This window comes from Mobula birostris, chromosome 2 (assembly GCF_030028105.1).
Source record: "Mobula birostris isolate sMobBir1 chromosome 2, sMobBir1.hap1, whole genome shotgun sequence".
NCBI classification, from domain to species: domain Eukaryota; kingdom Metazoa; phylum Chordata; class Chondrichthyes; order Myliobatiformes; family Myliobatidae; genus Mobula; species Mobula birostris.
The window spans coordinates 43,519,896-43,537,419 of record NC_092371.1 but is presented as its reverse complement, the minus strand read 5'-3'; the positions used below and the strand labels follow the sequence as shown (position 1 = coordinate 43,537,419).

Here is a 17,524-nt window from a genome sequence, read left to right as displayed (position 1 = left end):
ACATCCACGTAATTGATCACATAAAATTTGTAATAGATGAGCACTTTAGATTGTTTTATATCTTTAGCATCTTGAAGTGCTTCACAGAAGTATAATTGGACAAACGTGCAGACAAATTTTTAAAAAAATACCCAAATTCCTAGCAAATTGGATTTGTCGGAGGAAGGTTTCAAACAAACTGCTTTAGGTGGAGAATGCTCCTACCTTTTCATTTTTCTTTCAAATCAAGTACAATTAAAGTGCTCTTAGTTTTCAGCCTGAAATGTCAAGAATTTCTTTCCTCCCATCAATGCTGCTCAGCCCTTTGAGTTCTTCCAGCAGATTGTTTGTTGCTTTTGATTATATAGTTGCATTATTTCTTAATTTCAGCCCCAGAAGCTTTTCTGCACTTATTTGACCACCTGCCTCCTTCCTGTTGGGGTGGAGGTGCGGGGGGGGGGGGTTAGTCAGATGAAACAATACTGTAGCCATCAGACCAGACAGCCATCTGAGCAAAATATAATATCTGAATGTTTGGCATGTATCTCTGAGGTAGAATACAGATATGTCTGTTATGTCCACCATTTAGAATTAGTGCTTTTATACCTAACATTTGTGGATTCGACATCCACTCCAAAGAACTTGTGGATTCGACGTCCACTCCAAAGAATTGATCATATTAATCCAGACAGGTATCTCGAAGCATTGCAGTGATGGTAGTGCTTTACTTTAAATGAGGCCACTTGTGAGGTAAACATGGAAGATCCGCCTGGCACTCTTTGAAGAAGAGGAGCATATCCACAGAAATTCTGCAAAACTTTCCAATATATAACAAGTAATATTTATCCTCAACTTTTACAACTTTTCAAACAATTCCTGGTTAATTACCTCACTGCCATTAATGTCTAGTTGTCAGAAGTATTTTCGTGGCTGAAAAGAGCATTTAATGATACCTTGAAGGACTTGGTATAAATCTAAACCTTTATTTTATAATGACTTACCCACTCATCCCTTTACTGTGATGAACGGAATTGCTTCAACTTGTGTAATGTTGACTAATCATTATTCCGTATGTATCACTGATAACACAATCTTGCTGATTCTTGGATTTTAAAATGTGTGGAAATAAAAGCAAACAAGTAGACCTATAAATAATTATAATTTATAACCCTATCCAAAGATTTTAATCTAAGAGTTTTTCTTAATTATAATTCAGATGGTTGTTTATACTTCATGGTCTTTGCACTTCGCCTCAAAAAATTTTAAAACACTCAATTCCATTTTTAATAAAACATCCCCTTTCTGATTGAATTTGCAGTGTTTCAGACTTTATTTTAAAATTGCGAGACACAGTACTACTGATTTTAAGCTTCTAATTATTGTGCAAAATCTAACATTTAATTCACTATTTTTAAAATATTAGGTCTTCGTGGTGCCATTCCTTATGCTTTGAGTCTACATTTGGAGCTGAAACCAATAGCGAAGCGCCAGCTTATTGGAACAACCACCATAATCATTGTGCTTTTCACAATTCTGGTTTTGGGTGGGGGAACAATGCCTCTGATCAGACTGATGGACATTGAGGATCCCAAAACCCGTCGAAGAAATAAGAAAGATATTACACTCAGCAAAACTGAAAAAATGGTATGTGAATTCATATCCTTTGGTACTCATTATCTTGACATAGGAACCTTGCTATAGACATCAAAGCAGACAGCTGCTGTGTACATACATCTACTGATGCTTCTGGACACATCTTCAGGGCTGATCAGACCCCAGCTTGTTTGTAGATGACTAGCTACTTATGGCTCCCCTCATTTGAGCCACAGCCATCTTGAGGCCCTCTCTGCTGCATCGGTGGTACTACAGATGGCTCTTCTCTTCCTCTCTCCCTCGATGCCCAAGTTGCTGAAGGCTCTGGCTAAGGAACAGGCTGCGAATCCCCTATATCCAGCCTCCACTGGGAGACACCTCGCTCTCCATCCAGCCTGCTGACAGTTGCTGACCAGTCCTGCATACTTGGGAGAGCTTCCTTTCAAAGGCCTCTTCCAAACAATCTTCCCATGGGACTGTCAGCTCCAGCAGCACCACTTGTTTAGTAGACTCAGACACTAGGACAATGTCTGGTCGCAGGGTGGTGGCTGCGATATGGTTGGGGAACTTCAGCTGCCATTCGAGGTCCACCAACAGCTGCCAGTCCCTTGCAGAGGTCAGGATGCCTGCAGATGTTCTTTTGGTGGGCATTGGCTGCTCCCCAGCTCTGACAAAGGCAATGGTCTGCTTGGAGGTTCGGGACCGCTTCGCCCACAACTTCTGCACTGATGGCTTCAGCGATGGTCTTCAGGACCTGATCATGCCTCCATCGGTACGGTCCCTCACCAAGTGCCTTTGCGCAGCCGCTGAAGATGTGCTCCAGGGTTCCTCACTTGGAGCACAGTAGGCACGTAGGTGACTCTGCCTTGCCCCATGTGTGCAGGTTTGATGGGCTTGGAAGCACATCGTACACTGCCTGGATGAGAAATTGGATGCGGTGTGGTTCGGCTTTCCAAAGATCAGCCCAGGTCACTTTCCTCTCAACCGCATTCTCCCATCTTGTCCAAGCTCCCTGTTGCTTCATTCCCGCCATCGTGCAGGTTCTCATCTCCTCCACCACTGCTCTCACCTCCTCCTGAACTGGACGACGCCTTTCCTTCCCTCTGGTGTCCATTTGGGGAGTTGGAAAGGATCCTAGCCCAGCTCGGCCTCGTGTGATCACTCCCACCAGCCTCCTGTGACGCAGCCTTGCCTCTGCTTCCTGAACTGCTTCCTCTGCTCTCCACTTCCTGCCAGTCCTCACTTGGATCCCTGCTCTAGCCACCTTCGGATCGCTTGAGTCCCTGTACTGTATCACTTCTCTAGCTCTTGTTACATAGAACATAGAACAGTACAGCACAGTACAGGCCCTTCAGCCCACAATGTTGTGCCGACCCTCAAACTCTGCCTCCCATACAAGCCCCCACCTTAAATTCCTCCATATACCTGTCTAGTAGTCTCTTAAACTTCACTAGTGTATCTGCCTCCACCACTGACTCAGGCAGTGCATTCCATGTATCAACCACTCTCTGAGTAAAAAACCTTCCTCTAATATCCCCCTTGAACTTCCCACCCCTTACCTTAAAGGCATGTCCTCTTGTATTGAGCAGTGGTGCCCTGGGGAAGAGGCGCTGGCTGTCCACTCTATCTATTCCTCTTATTATCTTGTACACCTCTAACATGTCTCCTCTCATCCTCCTCCTCTCCAAAGAGTAAAGCCCTAGCTCCCTTAATCTCTGATCATAACGCATACTCTCTAAACCAGGCAGCATTCTGCTAAATCTCCTCTTGAATTCCTCCTCCAATGATTTGAAGGGCAGTTGCAGTTTGTTGTGGTGTCCATAGAGTGCAATGCTGCTCAGGCTCTTTGGCAGCCCTTGCCATCTCCTGAGGTAGTTACTACAGACATTCCACCTCTCCCGGAAATTCCAGGAGTCTCCTGCATATTAATAGTGGCTCCCTGATGCCCGCAAGTTATATACAATGTCCCGGAAATTGATTTTTTTGAGAGTGAGCGTGAGAGAGCGCGCGAGAGAGAGCAAGCGCAAGAGAGCGCATGAGAGAGAGCGCGAGCAAGAGCCAGAAAGCAAGCGCGAGAGAGCAAGCGTGAGTGAGAGCGAGCGAGAGAGCGAGAGGGTTCCAAAAAAAGTCAGAGTGGCAGAGTGTTCCAAAGAAAGAAAATATAAAACGTATGTCACCCCAGACTACACTAAAGTGTACCCCTGCCGAACAGGGGTCAAAGATAATGACAGTGTTGCTCACTGCACTGTTTTCAACAGTGACTTTTCTATTGCCCATGGTGGGTTAAGACTGTAAAAGACACGCTGAGGTGAGTTTAACAGGTGTCATTCGCTCATTAGCATAGCGAATGTTATTTAAACTAGCTGGCTAGCTGCTAAGGAGCTACTCTATTGCAGACATCCCACCTCTCCTGGACGTTCCGGGAGTCTCCCGCAAATTGATGGTGCTACCTCCCTGAAATGAGTTTTTGCAGGGTGGGATGTCTGTTAGTAACCCTCTTCTCTAAGCCTTCGACTGTCGAGATCGGAACTGCATAGACGAGGAGGGGCCACAGGATTCTGGGAAGAATGCCATGCTGATACACCCAGGCTTTAAACTTCCCAGGTAGGCCAGACTTGTCCACAGATTTCAGCCAGCCATCCAACTCGGTGCAGGTCGCCTGAATGGATGTTGCGTCCCTTAAAGAGTTGTCAGAAACCTCGCTTAAGCTCTTGACTGGTTTTTCTGTGATGGTTGGGATGGCTGTGCCTGCGATGCTGAACCGGAACTTGTTCTCCACCTTCCCTTTCCTCAGCACCATCGAACTTGATTTGGCAGGTTTGAAACGCATCCGGGCCCACTCCACCAACTTTTCGAGCCCCTGCAGAATCCACCGGCAGCCTGCGACTGATCCTGTGGTGACTGTGAAGTCATCCATGAATGCCTTGATAGGTGCTTGCTGTTGAGCAGAATTAATCCTGGGCCCTCTGCACTCTAGTTCAGCAGACTTAGTGAGCATGTTCTTGGCTAGGGAGAACAGTGTCACTGAGATTGGCATCATCACAGGGTGCACTATCTCCACCTTGTGCCGGGTTGATGTAATTGCTTCTGAAGAGACCCTCATCCTGAAGTTGCTGTAATAATCAGCGATAAGGTCTCTGATTCTGCTGGGGACGTGATATTTGGTCAGTGTAAGCTGCACCAGCTTGTGCAGGATGGAGCCATATGCATTTGCCAGGTCGAGCCACAACACTGACAGGTTGCCCTTGTTCTCTCTGGCCTCCCTGATGAGCTGTGTCACCACACCGATGTGCTCCAGACAGCCCAGCATCCCTGAAATGCCACCCTTCTGGACTGATGAATCAATATAGGTGTTCTTTGCTAGGTAGGTGCACAGCCGGTTAGAAACTGCACTGAAGAAGATCTTTGCCTCGACACACAGCAGAGAGATGATGCGGAACTGATCTATTTGGGTGGCATTTTCCTCCTTCGGGATCCACACCCCTTCAGCCACTCTCCACTGTTCTGGGATCTTCCACCTTCTCCAGAAGGTTCTCAGGATCTTCCACAGACACAGCAGGAGTTTGGGGCAGTTCTTGTACACTTTGTACGAGGTGCTGCTTGGTCCTGGAGCCAAGCTTGCCCTTGCTTTGTGGACGACCTCTCTGACTTCCTTTAGCTGCAGCTCTAATATGTCGAACTGCACATCCAGTTCAGGTGGGTCTATTAGGATATTGCACTCTCCCAACTCCTGCTCTCTTTCAGGTTCATTATATATCTTCTTCAGATGTTGGTCTATGTCTTCCTGCGAACAAGCCAGTTTCCCACTGCGCTTCTCCCCCAGCAGCACCTTGGTGAACTTGAAGGGATTGGCGATAAAGGCAGCATGTTTTTGAGCCCTTTCACGACGCCGCCTCTGATGCCACTCTGCCCGGCGGAGGACCCTGATCTTCTTTCGTAGAATGCACATCAGCTGGGCCAAGCCAATGCGCTCCTCTTCTCCTGCCTCCTTGTATTGGGACTTCAGTGCTTTCATCTGCTGCCTGATGTTTTGAATCCTCAACGCTCTTTGGTTCTTCGAGTAAGGTATTTTGGAGCCTTTCTTCTCTCTCTGAACCGTTCAGCTGCGATGCTGACAATGATTGTTGTCATGGCTTGTAGCTTCCTATCGACCCCTCCCTTTGCCATTACCTCCAGAATTTGGTTGACATCTTCGTCGACCTGCTTCCACAGTGAAGTCATGTTAGCTGCAGGCCATTTGATCCGCCTCCTGTTAGACTTGATGTTAGAGGGATTAGTTTGCAACACTTGGAGGTTCCGGGCACTATGAGGTGATTCCGGGCCTGGCACCTCCTTTGTCTCGGCAGGTTGGACACCTGCACGTTGTGCCGCTCCTGCTCCCGCCAAACACTTCATCCTCGCTTGGTGGATCTTCAAGCCGCGATCGTTCTTGCAGATTTTGCCACATGCACACTGCTTGCTCATAGTCGTTTGTTCATTGCCTGGGTCTGATGCCGTTGTGTCTGTCCGACTGGGGTGCTCATTCTCTCCCCCCCCCCCCCCCCGGCACCCCTGGGGGTATCTTTCCCTTAGATTCATTGTAGCTTTTGTGGGGGTCCTCCTCTCAGAGGTAGCACTGAGTCAAGTAGAATGTCACAGTGAAACCACAATCACAATTTGCATGTGAAAACCTCTGTTCTTCACTTGTGACTGAGGTGGAAGTATTGTTTTGAATGACGTCATTTTACATCATCTTTAGAATTCTGTGCATTTGCTACATATTTTGTACGTATATTTCATATTTGTTGCACTAATACAACCTGGAAGTAAAAGTTTCAGTGTGACTTTTTAAAATGTAATACCTAATTTGTAATTGACAGTTCAATTGATTTTATAGCTACAACCCTATTTTAATAGGCAATTCTAACTGATTGCTGTTGTTTTCAGGGCAACACTATTGAATCTGAGCATTTATCGGAGCTAACCGAGGAGGAATATGAGGCACAGTACATCAAACGACAAGACCTTAAAGGCTTCATGTGGTTGGATGCTAAATATTTGAACCCTTTCTTTACACGAAGACTTACTCCTGAGGTTAGCCAATCTAGTTTTCTTAGAATTGAAGTGAACCTTTGCATGAGATATAGCTACTAACCAAAATTGTCAGTACCTGTTTTTTTTTTTTGTTTGGTTTTTTTTGTGTTTTTTTATTTTTGGGAGGGTTTTTTGTGATTCTTAAGGGGTTGTTACAGCACATCTGTTTGTTCGAGTTACAGTTTGTGTTATACCACAACCATACAACATTTTTTTTTTGTTAAGCAGCAGACATGACATCTGATTCGCATATGCACAGCATTGGTGAGATTAAACTTGTCAGCTGGAATGTACGGCGGATGAATAGTCCACTGAAGAGAGGGGAAGGTGTATGCACATCTTCGTACACTCAAAGCTGATATTTGTTTTCTCCAAGAAATGCACATTAAGAAACCAGCAGCGAAAGTGCTTCGTCCCTCCTGGGCATCTCAGGTCTACCAGTCGAATTTTAGTACAAAAACTAGAGGTGTTGCAATCCTAATAATAAAAAAAAACCACACCGTTTATTCACACACAAACTATCGCTGACTTGAGGGGCAGGTATGTAATAGCAAGTGGAATATTAAACTCCATACCATTAACACTAGTGAATGCGTACATGCCCAACTTTGACGATCCAATTTTTCTTTTCAGAACATCTTTAAGGCCATGCATAATCTGTCTGACTCTAACATAATTGCAGGTGGAGACTTTAATTGCATTTTAGACTCCCTCCGAGATAGACAATGTCCCCAAGTTTGTTCACTTAAAAATAGTGTAACACTTAACAATCTCATGCAATCGTATAACGTAGTAGATATTTGGAGGCTTCTCAATCCCACGAAGAAGGATTTTTCATATTTTTCGGCAGTACACAAAATTTTCTGTTAGATTTGAAATTGGTCTTGTCAGTAGTTGGTTGCAATTATCATAATATACATACTGGATCATACTCCTGTCTCCCTTATACGTAAATGAACCATAAAAGAGGTGAATATAGTTGGCATTTAAATAATGCTTTGCTAAAGGATAAGGATTTTTGCTGTTACCTTTCAGATAAGATAGATCTATACTTAAACACCAATGATGTGGGCGGTGTTAATGATTCCACTCTTTGGGAGGCTATGAAGGCGGTTATTAGAGGTTGAATAATAGCATAGGAGACAGCGGGAAAAAGAAGATTCAAGAAAAGGTTAACTGAAATAGATGATCAGTTGGCAAATCTGGAAGCTTCTTACAAAGTAAACCATGAAGCAGAATTACTTAATAAGATTACTGCCTTAGGGTATGAGTATAATTCTATGATGTCCAAGAGTGTTTCAAAACTACTGACACAAGTCAGACAGAGGTATTTTGAGCTTGGTGAAAAGCCCCATAAGTTATTAGCCTGTCAGTTAAGACAGATACAGGCCTCCAGGGCCACACATCGTATAAAGGGCAAACAACAGGAATTCTGCAGATGCTGGAAATTCAAGCAACACACATAAAAGTTGCTGGCGCATCCCTTACTCACTCTTCCTTCAGTTAGTCCTGACGAAGGGTCTCGGCCTGAAACGTCGACTGCACCTCTTCCTAGAGATGCTGCCTGGCCTGCTGCGTTCACCAGCAACTTTTATGTATAAACGAAAAAGATGACTTTTTATTGACAGACCTGGAAAAAATTAATAAGTGTTTTGTGGAGTTCTTTGCTAATGTTTACCAGTCACAAGGCAGTCCGGACATTGAAGCTATGGAAGCATTTTTTGATAATTTGAATCTGCCCACACTGTCAACAGATTCAGTAAATACACTTGATGCTGATATAAGCCTAGGTGAGATCAAGAAGGTCATCTCCTCCCTCTCCAATAATAAGGCAGCGGGTCCGGATGGTTTTAGCATGGAATTCTTCAAAGTATTTGGTCCAAAATTGTCGCCTCTGCTCTTACGAATGTTGAATCACTCTAGGTTAGCTTCCAGATTGCCACCCACTTTATGTAAAGCCAATGTCTCCCTGATTCCAAAACCAGGTCGTGATCCCGAGGTGGTTTCATCATATCGCCTCATTTCGCTGCTGCCCATTGAAACCTAAATTCTTGGGAAAGTCCTGACCAATAGGTTAAAAGAACACATTTGTTCTATCATTCATCCAGATCAAAATGGCTTTATGCCAGGTAAACATATGTATTTTAATTTGTGCCATCTTTTCAATATTTTCTATACAAAGCATGCAGAAGAGGCTGTAGTCATCTCATTAGATGCGCGGCATGTGTTTGGCCAAGTGCAATGGCCGTATGTGATGTTTGCTCTGAAGAAATTTGGATTTGGACCACCCTTTATTAAATGGATTGAGATAATTTATTCACACCCATCTGCTTCTATTATCACTAATCAGAATATTTCCTCCCCTTTTGCAATTCATTGTGGGACTCGTCATGGCTGCCTCCTTTCTCTGTTTTTGTTTGCAGTTATCATTGAGCCACTGGCTGTTAGCATCTGACAGGACCCTTTGATATCTCCCTATTGATATGCATGGACATAAACATCACCTTTCGTTATACGCTGACGATATCCTTTTATATATCTCCAGCCCACAAACATCAATACCCACCCTTCTGACTCTAATTAATAATTTTGGCAGTTTCTCAGGTTTCTCTATTAATTGGGATAGGAGTGAACTAATGCCAGTCACTGCAGTGATTAATACAGCGTATTTACAGTCCATTCCCTTTAAAATAACTTATGATAATTTTTCCTATCTTGGTGTGACTATTACAAAAAACCCAAATGATCTTTTGCAAGTGAATTGGCGAAAGAAAGTTGAGCAGGTTAAATGCAATATTGACTTTTGGAAAACCCTTCCAGTTTCTTTGGTGGGGAGGGTTAACGCAATCAAGATGATTGTACTGCCACGATTTCTTCATCTTTTCCAGTCAATTCCATGTTTTATTCCTCTGTCATATTTTAAGCAATTGGATTCAATTATTATACCCTTCATTTGGAATTATAAAGCCATTAGAATTACTAAAAAACACTTGTCAAAGCCCAAGGAAGCAGGTGGTTTTGCCCTACTGAATGTTAAAATGTATTACTGCTCTGCCCACCTATCCATTTTTGCATGGTGGAAAAAAGGCCCACCCTCTACCTCAGACTCACGCCCAGCATGGTTACTCATAGAGCGAGTGCTTTGTAAGAAGGCTTCCTTACCAGCTCTCCTTAATAGCCCCACTGCAGTAAATAAGTCACATTTTAGTAACAGCTTTGTGGTCGGCAGCACCATAAGAATTTGGAAGCAGATTCAACTACACATTAAGGCCCCAAAATCTTATATTGACACTCCGATTTGTGACAATCATTCCTTTTTGCCTGGCCTGAATGATACTGTTTTTTCCACCTGGAAACAGAAAGGTATCTGTAGTGTAGGTGACCTATATATTAATGGAAACTTTGCCTCATTCGTGCAGTTACAAGCAGTTTACAATATCCCTGCATCTAGTTTTTTTTTTAGATATTTACAAATTCGAGATTATGTTAGGAAATATATACCTAACCTTAAAGTTTTAGACAAACATGAGTCCCTGGAGGCAATAAATAAATTTGATCTGTTGCTCGTAGAGCGGTATCCTATTTTTATCATAATGGAGCTCGGGTGAACACTGCAGGTCTTAAAAAGGCATGGGTGGATGAATTGGGTATAGAACTGACAGAGGAGGTCTGGAATGAGTGTTTAAAGAGTATACATGATTGTTCGGTCAACGTCAGACACAGACTCATACAGTTTAAAACATTACATAGACTCCATTATTCCAAAGAGAAGTTGCACATCTTCTACCCTGATGTTTCACCAGTTTGTAATAGATGTAAATCTGTGAACAGTAACTTGTCACATTCATTCTGGTCATGTTGTAAGCTTTATGCATACTGGAAAAGTATTTTTCACTGTTTCTCTGAGGCTTTTGGGAAGCGTTGGGAACCAGACCCACTCATAGCCATTCTTGGAGCAACAAGCTCCCTATCTTCAGCCAACATGTATGAAAAAATGACTATTATTTGGAATGGTGATTGCTAAGAAGTTAATCCTGCAAATGTGGGAAATGGACTCTGTGCCTACGTACGATCTGTGACTGAGAGAACTAGCAAATACTTTACATTTGCAGAGACTGAGACTATGTTATGAGGACAGAGGGGACATCTTTGAAAGGATATGGGGCCCTGTATTGGACTTCCTTATGGGGTGAGGACTGAGGTTTTTTTGGTGCGGTACACCTCACCTTTTTGTGGATGTGCTGTATTATTTATTTATTTATTTTTAATTTTTAATTTTTTTTTGTTTGTTAATAATAAAAACATTTAAAATAAAGATTTAAAAAAGACACTGTTGAATCTGAGCATTTATCGGAGCTAACCGAGGAGGAATATGAGGCACAGTTCATCAAACGACAAGATCTTAAAGGCTTCATGTGGTTGGATGCTAAATATTTGAATCCTTTCTTTACATAAAGACTTACTCCTGAGGTTAGCCATTCTAATTTTCGTAGCATTGAAGTGAACCTTTGCATGAGATATAGCTACTAACCAAAATTGTTCTTGCAGTCAGTACCTGTATCCCATGCAAGAAACCACCTGAAGGTGGTTGAAATCTTATCGTACATAATAAGTTTAGCTAGTAAGTAATTGAAAATCTTTAGAGCTCATATTGCACCTGTTCCCAGGATGAGGCTTTCCAGGACATCAGAAATAACCACCTCCTTCAAAGAAATGGAGTATACCTTTCTCCACCATTGATACTGCGCTCCCTTATTTTCCACTGCCTTAACAGGGATAGAGATCATCTTGTCCTCACCTACCACCTCATAAGCCTCCACATCCAACACCTCATTGTCAGCAACTTCTGCCATGTTCAATGGGATCCTACCACCTAACACCTCTTTGCCTATCTCCACATTCTGCAGGAATTGCTCCTTCTGTAATTCTCTTCTCCCCATTAATCTCCCTCCTGGCACTTAACACTAAGTGGCAGAAGTACTATACATGGCTATTCATCTCCTCCCTCACCTTCATTCAGAGCTGCAAACTGTCCTAGTCCTTCCAGGTGAGGCAAATCTGTTGGGGCAACACCTCATATTACGTCTAGGTACGTTCCAACCCGATGGCATGAACATTGATTTCTCCCAATTCTGGTAATTCTTCCCCTCCCCCTTCCCTTTTCAATTCCGCACTCTGGCCTCCCGTGTCTATCACCACTGCCTGGTGCCCCTCTTCCTTCCCCTTCTTCCATGATCCACTCTCCTCTCCTATCGGATTCCTCTTGTCCAGCCCCTTACATTTTCCACCTGTCACCTCCCAACTTCTTACTTGATTTCCCCCCCACCCCCCCACCTTCTTATTTTGGCATCTTCCCCCTTTCTTCCCCCTTCCTTTCCAATCCTGATTAAGGCTCTTGGCCCAAAATGTTGACTGTTTATTCATTTCCATAGATGCTGCCTGCCTGCAAAGTTCCTTCAGCATTTTGTGTGTGTTGCCCTGGATTTCCAGCATCTGCACAATCACTTGTATTTATGAAATTGCATTCTTTTTCTATCATTATGGCAGCATAATTTCACTTATCAAGTTAATGTTCCTTCAATAACAGTAAAATGAGATCTCTTTTTTGATAAAGAGATAGTTTGTTCCAGTATATTTATGAAACAATACTGTTCATTCTAGATCACCTTAAACTCTCACCTCTGTCATTTCAAAGCACTCTACGCTCATTGAAGACATTTTTTAAAATGTTTAACATAAATCTGACTGTTCTTTTGCAAATACTCACAATCAGCAAGTGGTAGTAGACCAGTATTCTGTAGGTCGTCTTGATTGAGAATTAAATATGATCCACTGTACCAGGCAGGAACAGTGCTCGTGCTCTTCAAAACTATGTATCCTGGCATCTTAGTTGAAGTTGTAAAGGCCAAATGAGACCTTCATTAATGTTTTTTTTAAATGAAAGACCATGTAACACGACTAGTCTTGGAAAATGTAGCACTACATAGTCTTATATGATAGTGTTAGGTCTCTGAGGTGGGATTTGAAATCTCAATCTTCCCATTCAGATAACAATGCTACCTTCTGAAATGGAGAATGCAGTTACTTAACAAATTTACTGTAGCCTCTATATTGGACTGAAATATTGTCTTTAATGGATAAATATTGCATAAGATTTGATTTTTTTCCCTCCTCTCTTTTGGAGTAAGGATCCATTTCTCTTTGAAGTCTACCCTCAGGAAAAATTATTCACTGCATTCCCTTGAATGCTAATGTTGTTTCCAATTCATATTTCCTACACTCAATCAATGTGTAAATGGCACTACATAAATACTTCTGGATCAAAATTTTATGACATAGGACCCTTTGTAATTAATTTACTGAGTGTAGTTAAGTTGGTATGATTATAATTGTCCCTCTTGTGGTACCATTTTTGTGCCGAAAATTATTCTCTGTAATCTTGCTGCTAAATTTAATTGATAGCAAAACTTGATACTGTTTGAGACTTAAATTAGTAGTTAACTGCCATTCATTTTTCAATCTAAGGCCGCAATATTGATGATGATGATTTTGGGGGCTTAGGTCTATGGTGCTGTGAGCTCCATACTCAGGGCCAGGGGAATGTGAAAGGGTTGACTGGTCTTCCCTTGGAAACCCATGAATCTTTAAGTAACTAAAACTGAAATAAAATTGACTTGTGTGCTGCAATCGTAGTCCAACTGTACTGTCATTTACTGTATATACCATACTTACTGGCACTTAGGAGAGCAATGAAGGTCCTCCGTCTCTGGCAGTGTTCGGGGCTTGCTTCATCATGTCAGTAACTTCCTCTCAGTTTTCATTTCTACCTGTCATGCAAGTCCCATGGGGAGACTCAGGAATATAGTCGCACTCATCGCTGTTTCTGTAACAATTTTGTTTGACCTCAGCTGAACCCCCGAACTTGGAGGTCTGGTAAACCACTTTTAAGCATAGCTCTCCGCGTCATTGAGGCACGCATTACTCCAAACTACAAGAAGATTGTGGTCCTCTTGGAGAGTATACATCTTAATTAACAGTTTTTGACTTTCTTGCATGTGCCCAGCCTTAATAAAATAAAATTGATTCATTATTTTGTTGATCTCTAAGATAGTGTATATTGGTGAACATAGCAAACAAGCACCATTCTTTAATTAATGTATCTAATATAGCTATAGTTTATGAGGTTATGTAAGTCTGGTTGCCAGTGTTTTCTCATAGATTCAACTAAAATGTTGATTTTGAGACATCACAAATAATCTTGCTTTTATTTTAATAATAAATGAAGTTAAACACATCACTATAATGTTTACATTTCCCGTAGCATATCCACAGCTGTTGGATCTATTTTTATATAATACCAAAATTGGTGATGTTGTCAACCAAAGAATGTAACAGGATCAGTTCAGATATAGGCAGAGAAGTGGTGGATGGAGCTTAATCTGGCCTAATGTGAGGTGATGCACTTTGGGAGATCAAATGTAAACAGGCGGTAACACAAGATCCTTGACAGTGGTGGGGTACAGTGGGATCTTGGGATCCATGTCCGTACACAAGTTGACAGGGTGGTAATGCGTGTGTATGGCATGCCTGCCTTTACCAGTGAGGCAATATTGGGAAGTTATGCTGCAACTTTATAAAATTAGTTAGGCTGCATCTGAAGGACTGCGTTCAATTCTGATCTTTCCATTATAGGAAGGATGTAGAAGGGTCTTACCAAGGAGTTGCCTGGATCGGAGGGCATGGATAAACTTGGTTTGTTTTACCAGGAGTGACAGAGGCTGAGGGAAGATCTGACAGGTTTATAAGATTATGAGGGGCATAGAAGAGTGGACAGCTGTTATCTTTTGGCCAGGGTCAAAATGCCTAATACTAAAGGAGATAGATTTAAGGTAAAAGGAAAAGGAGATAAATTCAAAGGAGATGTGTGGGCAATTATATTTTCCACACAGCATGATGGGTGCCTGGAATTCACTGCCGGGGTGGTAGAAGAAGCAAATACAACAGTGGGGTTCAAGGGGCTCTTAGATTGGCACTTGAATGTGCAGAGAACTAAGGGATATGGACATTGTGTGAGCAGAAGAGAATAGTCAGGCATTTAATTACTAGTTTAATTAGTTCACAACATCGTGGGCTTAAAAGACTTCTTGTGCTGTACTGTCCTATATTCTAGTACTAAAGGGTGCTTGGAGAACAATCAACAGAGGACAAAAGGCTTATTTGTTACCATGTGCAATTAGGGAGAAGCTTGTAAATAAACATCGGATTTTATCAGTACGATTATTTGAACAGGTTTATTTTAGTTATTACACATTCTTGCAATAACTACTGGAACAAATGTTCACAAGTTTTGTATTTTCCCTGAAAATTTCAAATCCAAAACCCATGTGGTTAAATGTGTATTTAAATTTTCTGGTAACAAGTTAATGCCACAAAATATGAAAAAGCTATTTGAAGGGATTGTTCAGTATCAATTGTAAAGTTTGAATTAGTAAAATAACAAAAGTAAAATGTTCAGGTTTCTTTTATTGTCAAAGTACTATCATATTTTTAAATATATATTTTCACAGCATTGTAATAAAGTCACAGTAAAAATGTTTAAAAAAAATAACTGACATGCAAATTGATGACAAAAAAGCTCTTGGTAATAATGTATGTATCTTCATATTTGTAATTTTCCTCAACTCACTAGGACTTGCATCATGGGAGAATACAGATGAAAACATTAACCAATAAATGGTATGAAGAAGTGCGTCAGGGCCCATCAGGTTCCGAAGATGATGAGCAGGAACTGCTGTAGCTTTTCTATTACTGCGCATGAAGATTCAGTTCAAGGACGAGCACCAGTTGGACTAAAATGCACGGCAATGCATTCTGAAGTTCTTAAAGTGCACCTTGTGCTCTTTGTACGATGTTCTAATATTTAAAACGAGAATAAGATATGGATACGCTTATTTCTTGAAAATATTTTGCATGTTCTGATTATTATAATGGTGGACAATTAACACTAATCTAAGGAATATCTATTTTTTTAAATTGGATAAAACTGAATGTATCACACTGGTTTATGCACTTTACTTTCTTGTAAATAAGATGGCAGTTTTATATTCTATCCACTTTTTCTGAGGACTATAGTGACTTACACTTGCCATAGATCTATTATATAACTACTGAAAAGTAAACAGTTGTTGAAATCCCTCTCTCTGAATGTGAGATATTCAGTTGGTTTACTTTGTGGTGCTGAGATACATCCTAGGATGCACTGGGACACATCATCAGTGATGTAAAGTGGGCCCATTAGGTGCTTTGGGCCTTTCAACATTAGACAGCCTCACCCAGACAGCCCAGTCAGGGTTGGTCAGTCTCTGGCTTGTGTCCCAGCAGCATGGTCCACCGGTCACACCTGTTGATCCACAGCCAGCTGAAGACACGCTTAGGACTGTCCTAAATGCTCTTTGCAGGCCCCGTAATGCCAAGGAGGGAGTAGGACCTGCAGACCGAGCAGCCAGCAAAACCTGTACACCCCACATCTATAGGCTCTCAATGTGCCCTCCACTCTGTCTCTGGCACTGCTCTACCAGCTCCTGGTATTTGGACTTAATATGTTCAAACACCTCCTCAGTCTGGCACTGTCAGTTCCACCATGATCACCTGCTTTCTGACAGAATGACCATGTCATTCTTCACTGATGATATTGTGATGAATTCAGGGAACTATAATTGCTTGCAAAATCAACTTTTCAGTCAGTTGCAGTCAGACACCATGGTGAACAAGCCTACTGGTAACCTGGGCTGAAGCAGTGGATGGTCTCCAACTTTGACACAGGCTGTGGGTTTTCTGAGATGGCGGAGGTGCTTACTCATGATAATGGCTGAGGAGGTATATTTTCTGCCACTGCCTTCAGCACCTGGTCATGGCACCAGCGATAGCAGCCTTCTCCCAGGGCTTTTGGGCGGCTGCTGAGGATGTGCTCCAGGGTCCCTTTACCAGGGCAGAGAGGATGTGATGGCGCCTCACGAACACCCCAAGCAAAAAACCTAGGCAGGATGTTGTATACAGCCTGGATCATGAACTTGATTGTCTGTGGTTCTGCCTGCCAGATCTTCCTCTTCAGTGCACCTTCCCGCCTTGTCCAAGCTCCCTAATGCCCCAAGTCAGGATAGAATGAACATAGCACTGCAGTATTCTGTTTTTAGTGTACGTGCTCATCTTTCTGTCTGCTAATATGGTCTTCATTTTTTGGAAAGCTTCTTTCGCCATTGCTATTCTGTATTTGATATCTGTGTCGTACCTGCCGTTACTTGTTATTAGGCTGCCAAGATATTTGAATTTGTTGACTTGTTTGATGTTTGTATTTCCGATCTTGATCACATATTGTGGGATGTTTGTCTTTCTGGAGATGACCATGCTTTCTGTCTTCTTGGTGTTGATTGAGAGGCCTCTGTGATTACTTTTGGCTGCCACTATAGTACTTGTACTCTTCCTGTATTTGTAATTAATTTGAAGGCTTTACCTGTGTTGGTTATTTGACATGAATTTAAGCACGAAGTTAACTTGAATTCTCATGGTGTTCAAAGTCATTGCAGATTGTGCTGGTTTATGAACATCAGATGCTCTGCAAAACTCTTTGTTTCATATAAAATCTGGTACATATTGGAAGATTGAAAAAATTCCTATTTCATATGAACTTTAGTTTGAAATTGGAACTGATTGTAAAGTGTGTGAGATAGCTTTCTGTACTTGATCCATTTGTTGAATGACTTTCACCATCCCATTAGAGGTGGAGAGACAAATGTATTTAAAACAAAATGCTTTTAAAATGTGTATTTTCATTAAGTAAAAATGGCAGTGCAAATTTAAGTATATGACTTGATTATACACA

At 41.9% G+C, this 17,524-nt stretch overlaps 1 protein-coding gene across 1 annotated transcript in view; it reads left to right on the top strand.

The window, feature by feature from the left end:
• slc9a8 (solute carrier family 9 member 8) overlaps positions 1 to 16,103 on the top strand; it is a 112,332-nt gene extending 96,229 nt beyond the window's left edge. The window contains exons 14-16 of the mRNA XM_072240173.1: positions 1,403 to 1,623; positions 6,499 to 6,645; positions 15,335 to 16,103. Of these exons, the coding sequence (XP_072096274.1) occupies positions 1,403 to 1,623; positions 6,499 to 6,645; positions 15,335 to 15,442 (476 nt within the window). The 3' untranslated portion in view covers positions 15,443 to 16,103. The remainder of the gene's footprint in view (positions 1 to 1,402; positions 1,624 to 6,498; positions 6,646 to 15,334) is intronic.
• Positions 16,104 to 17,524: the final 1,421 nt, after the last annotated feature.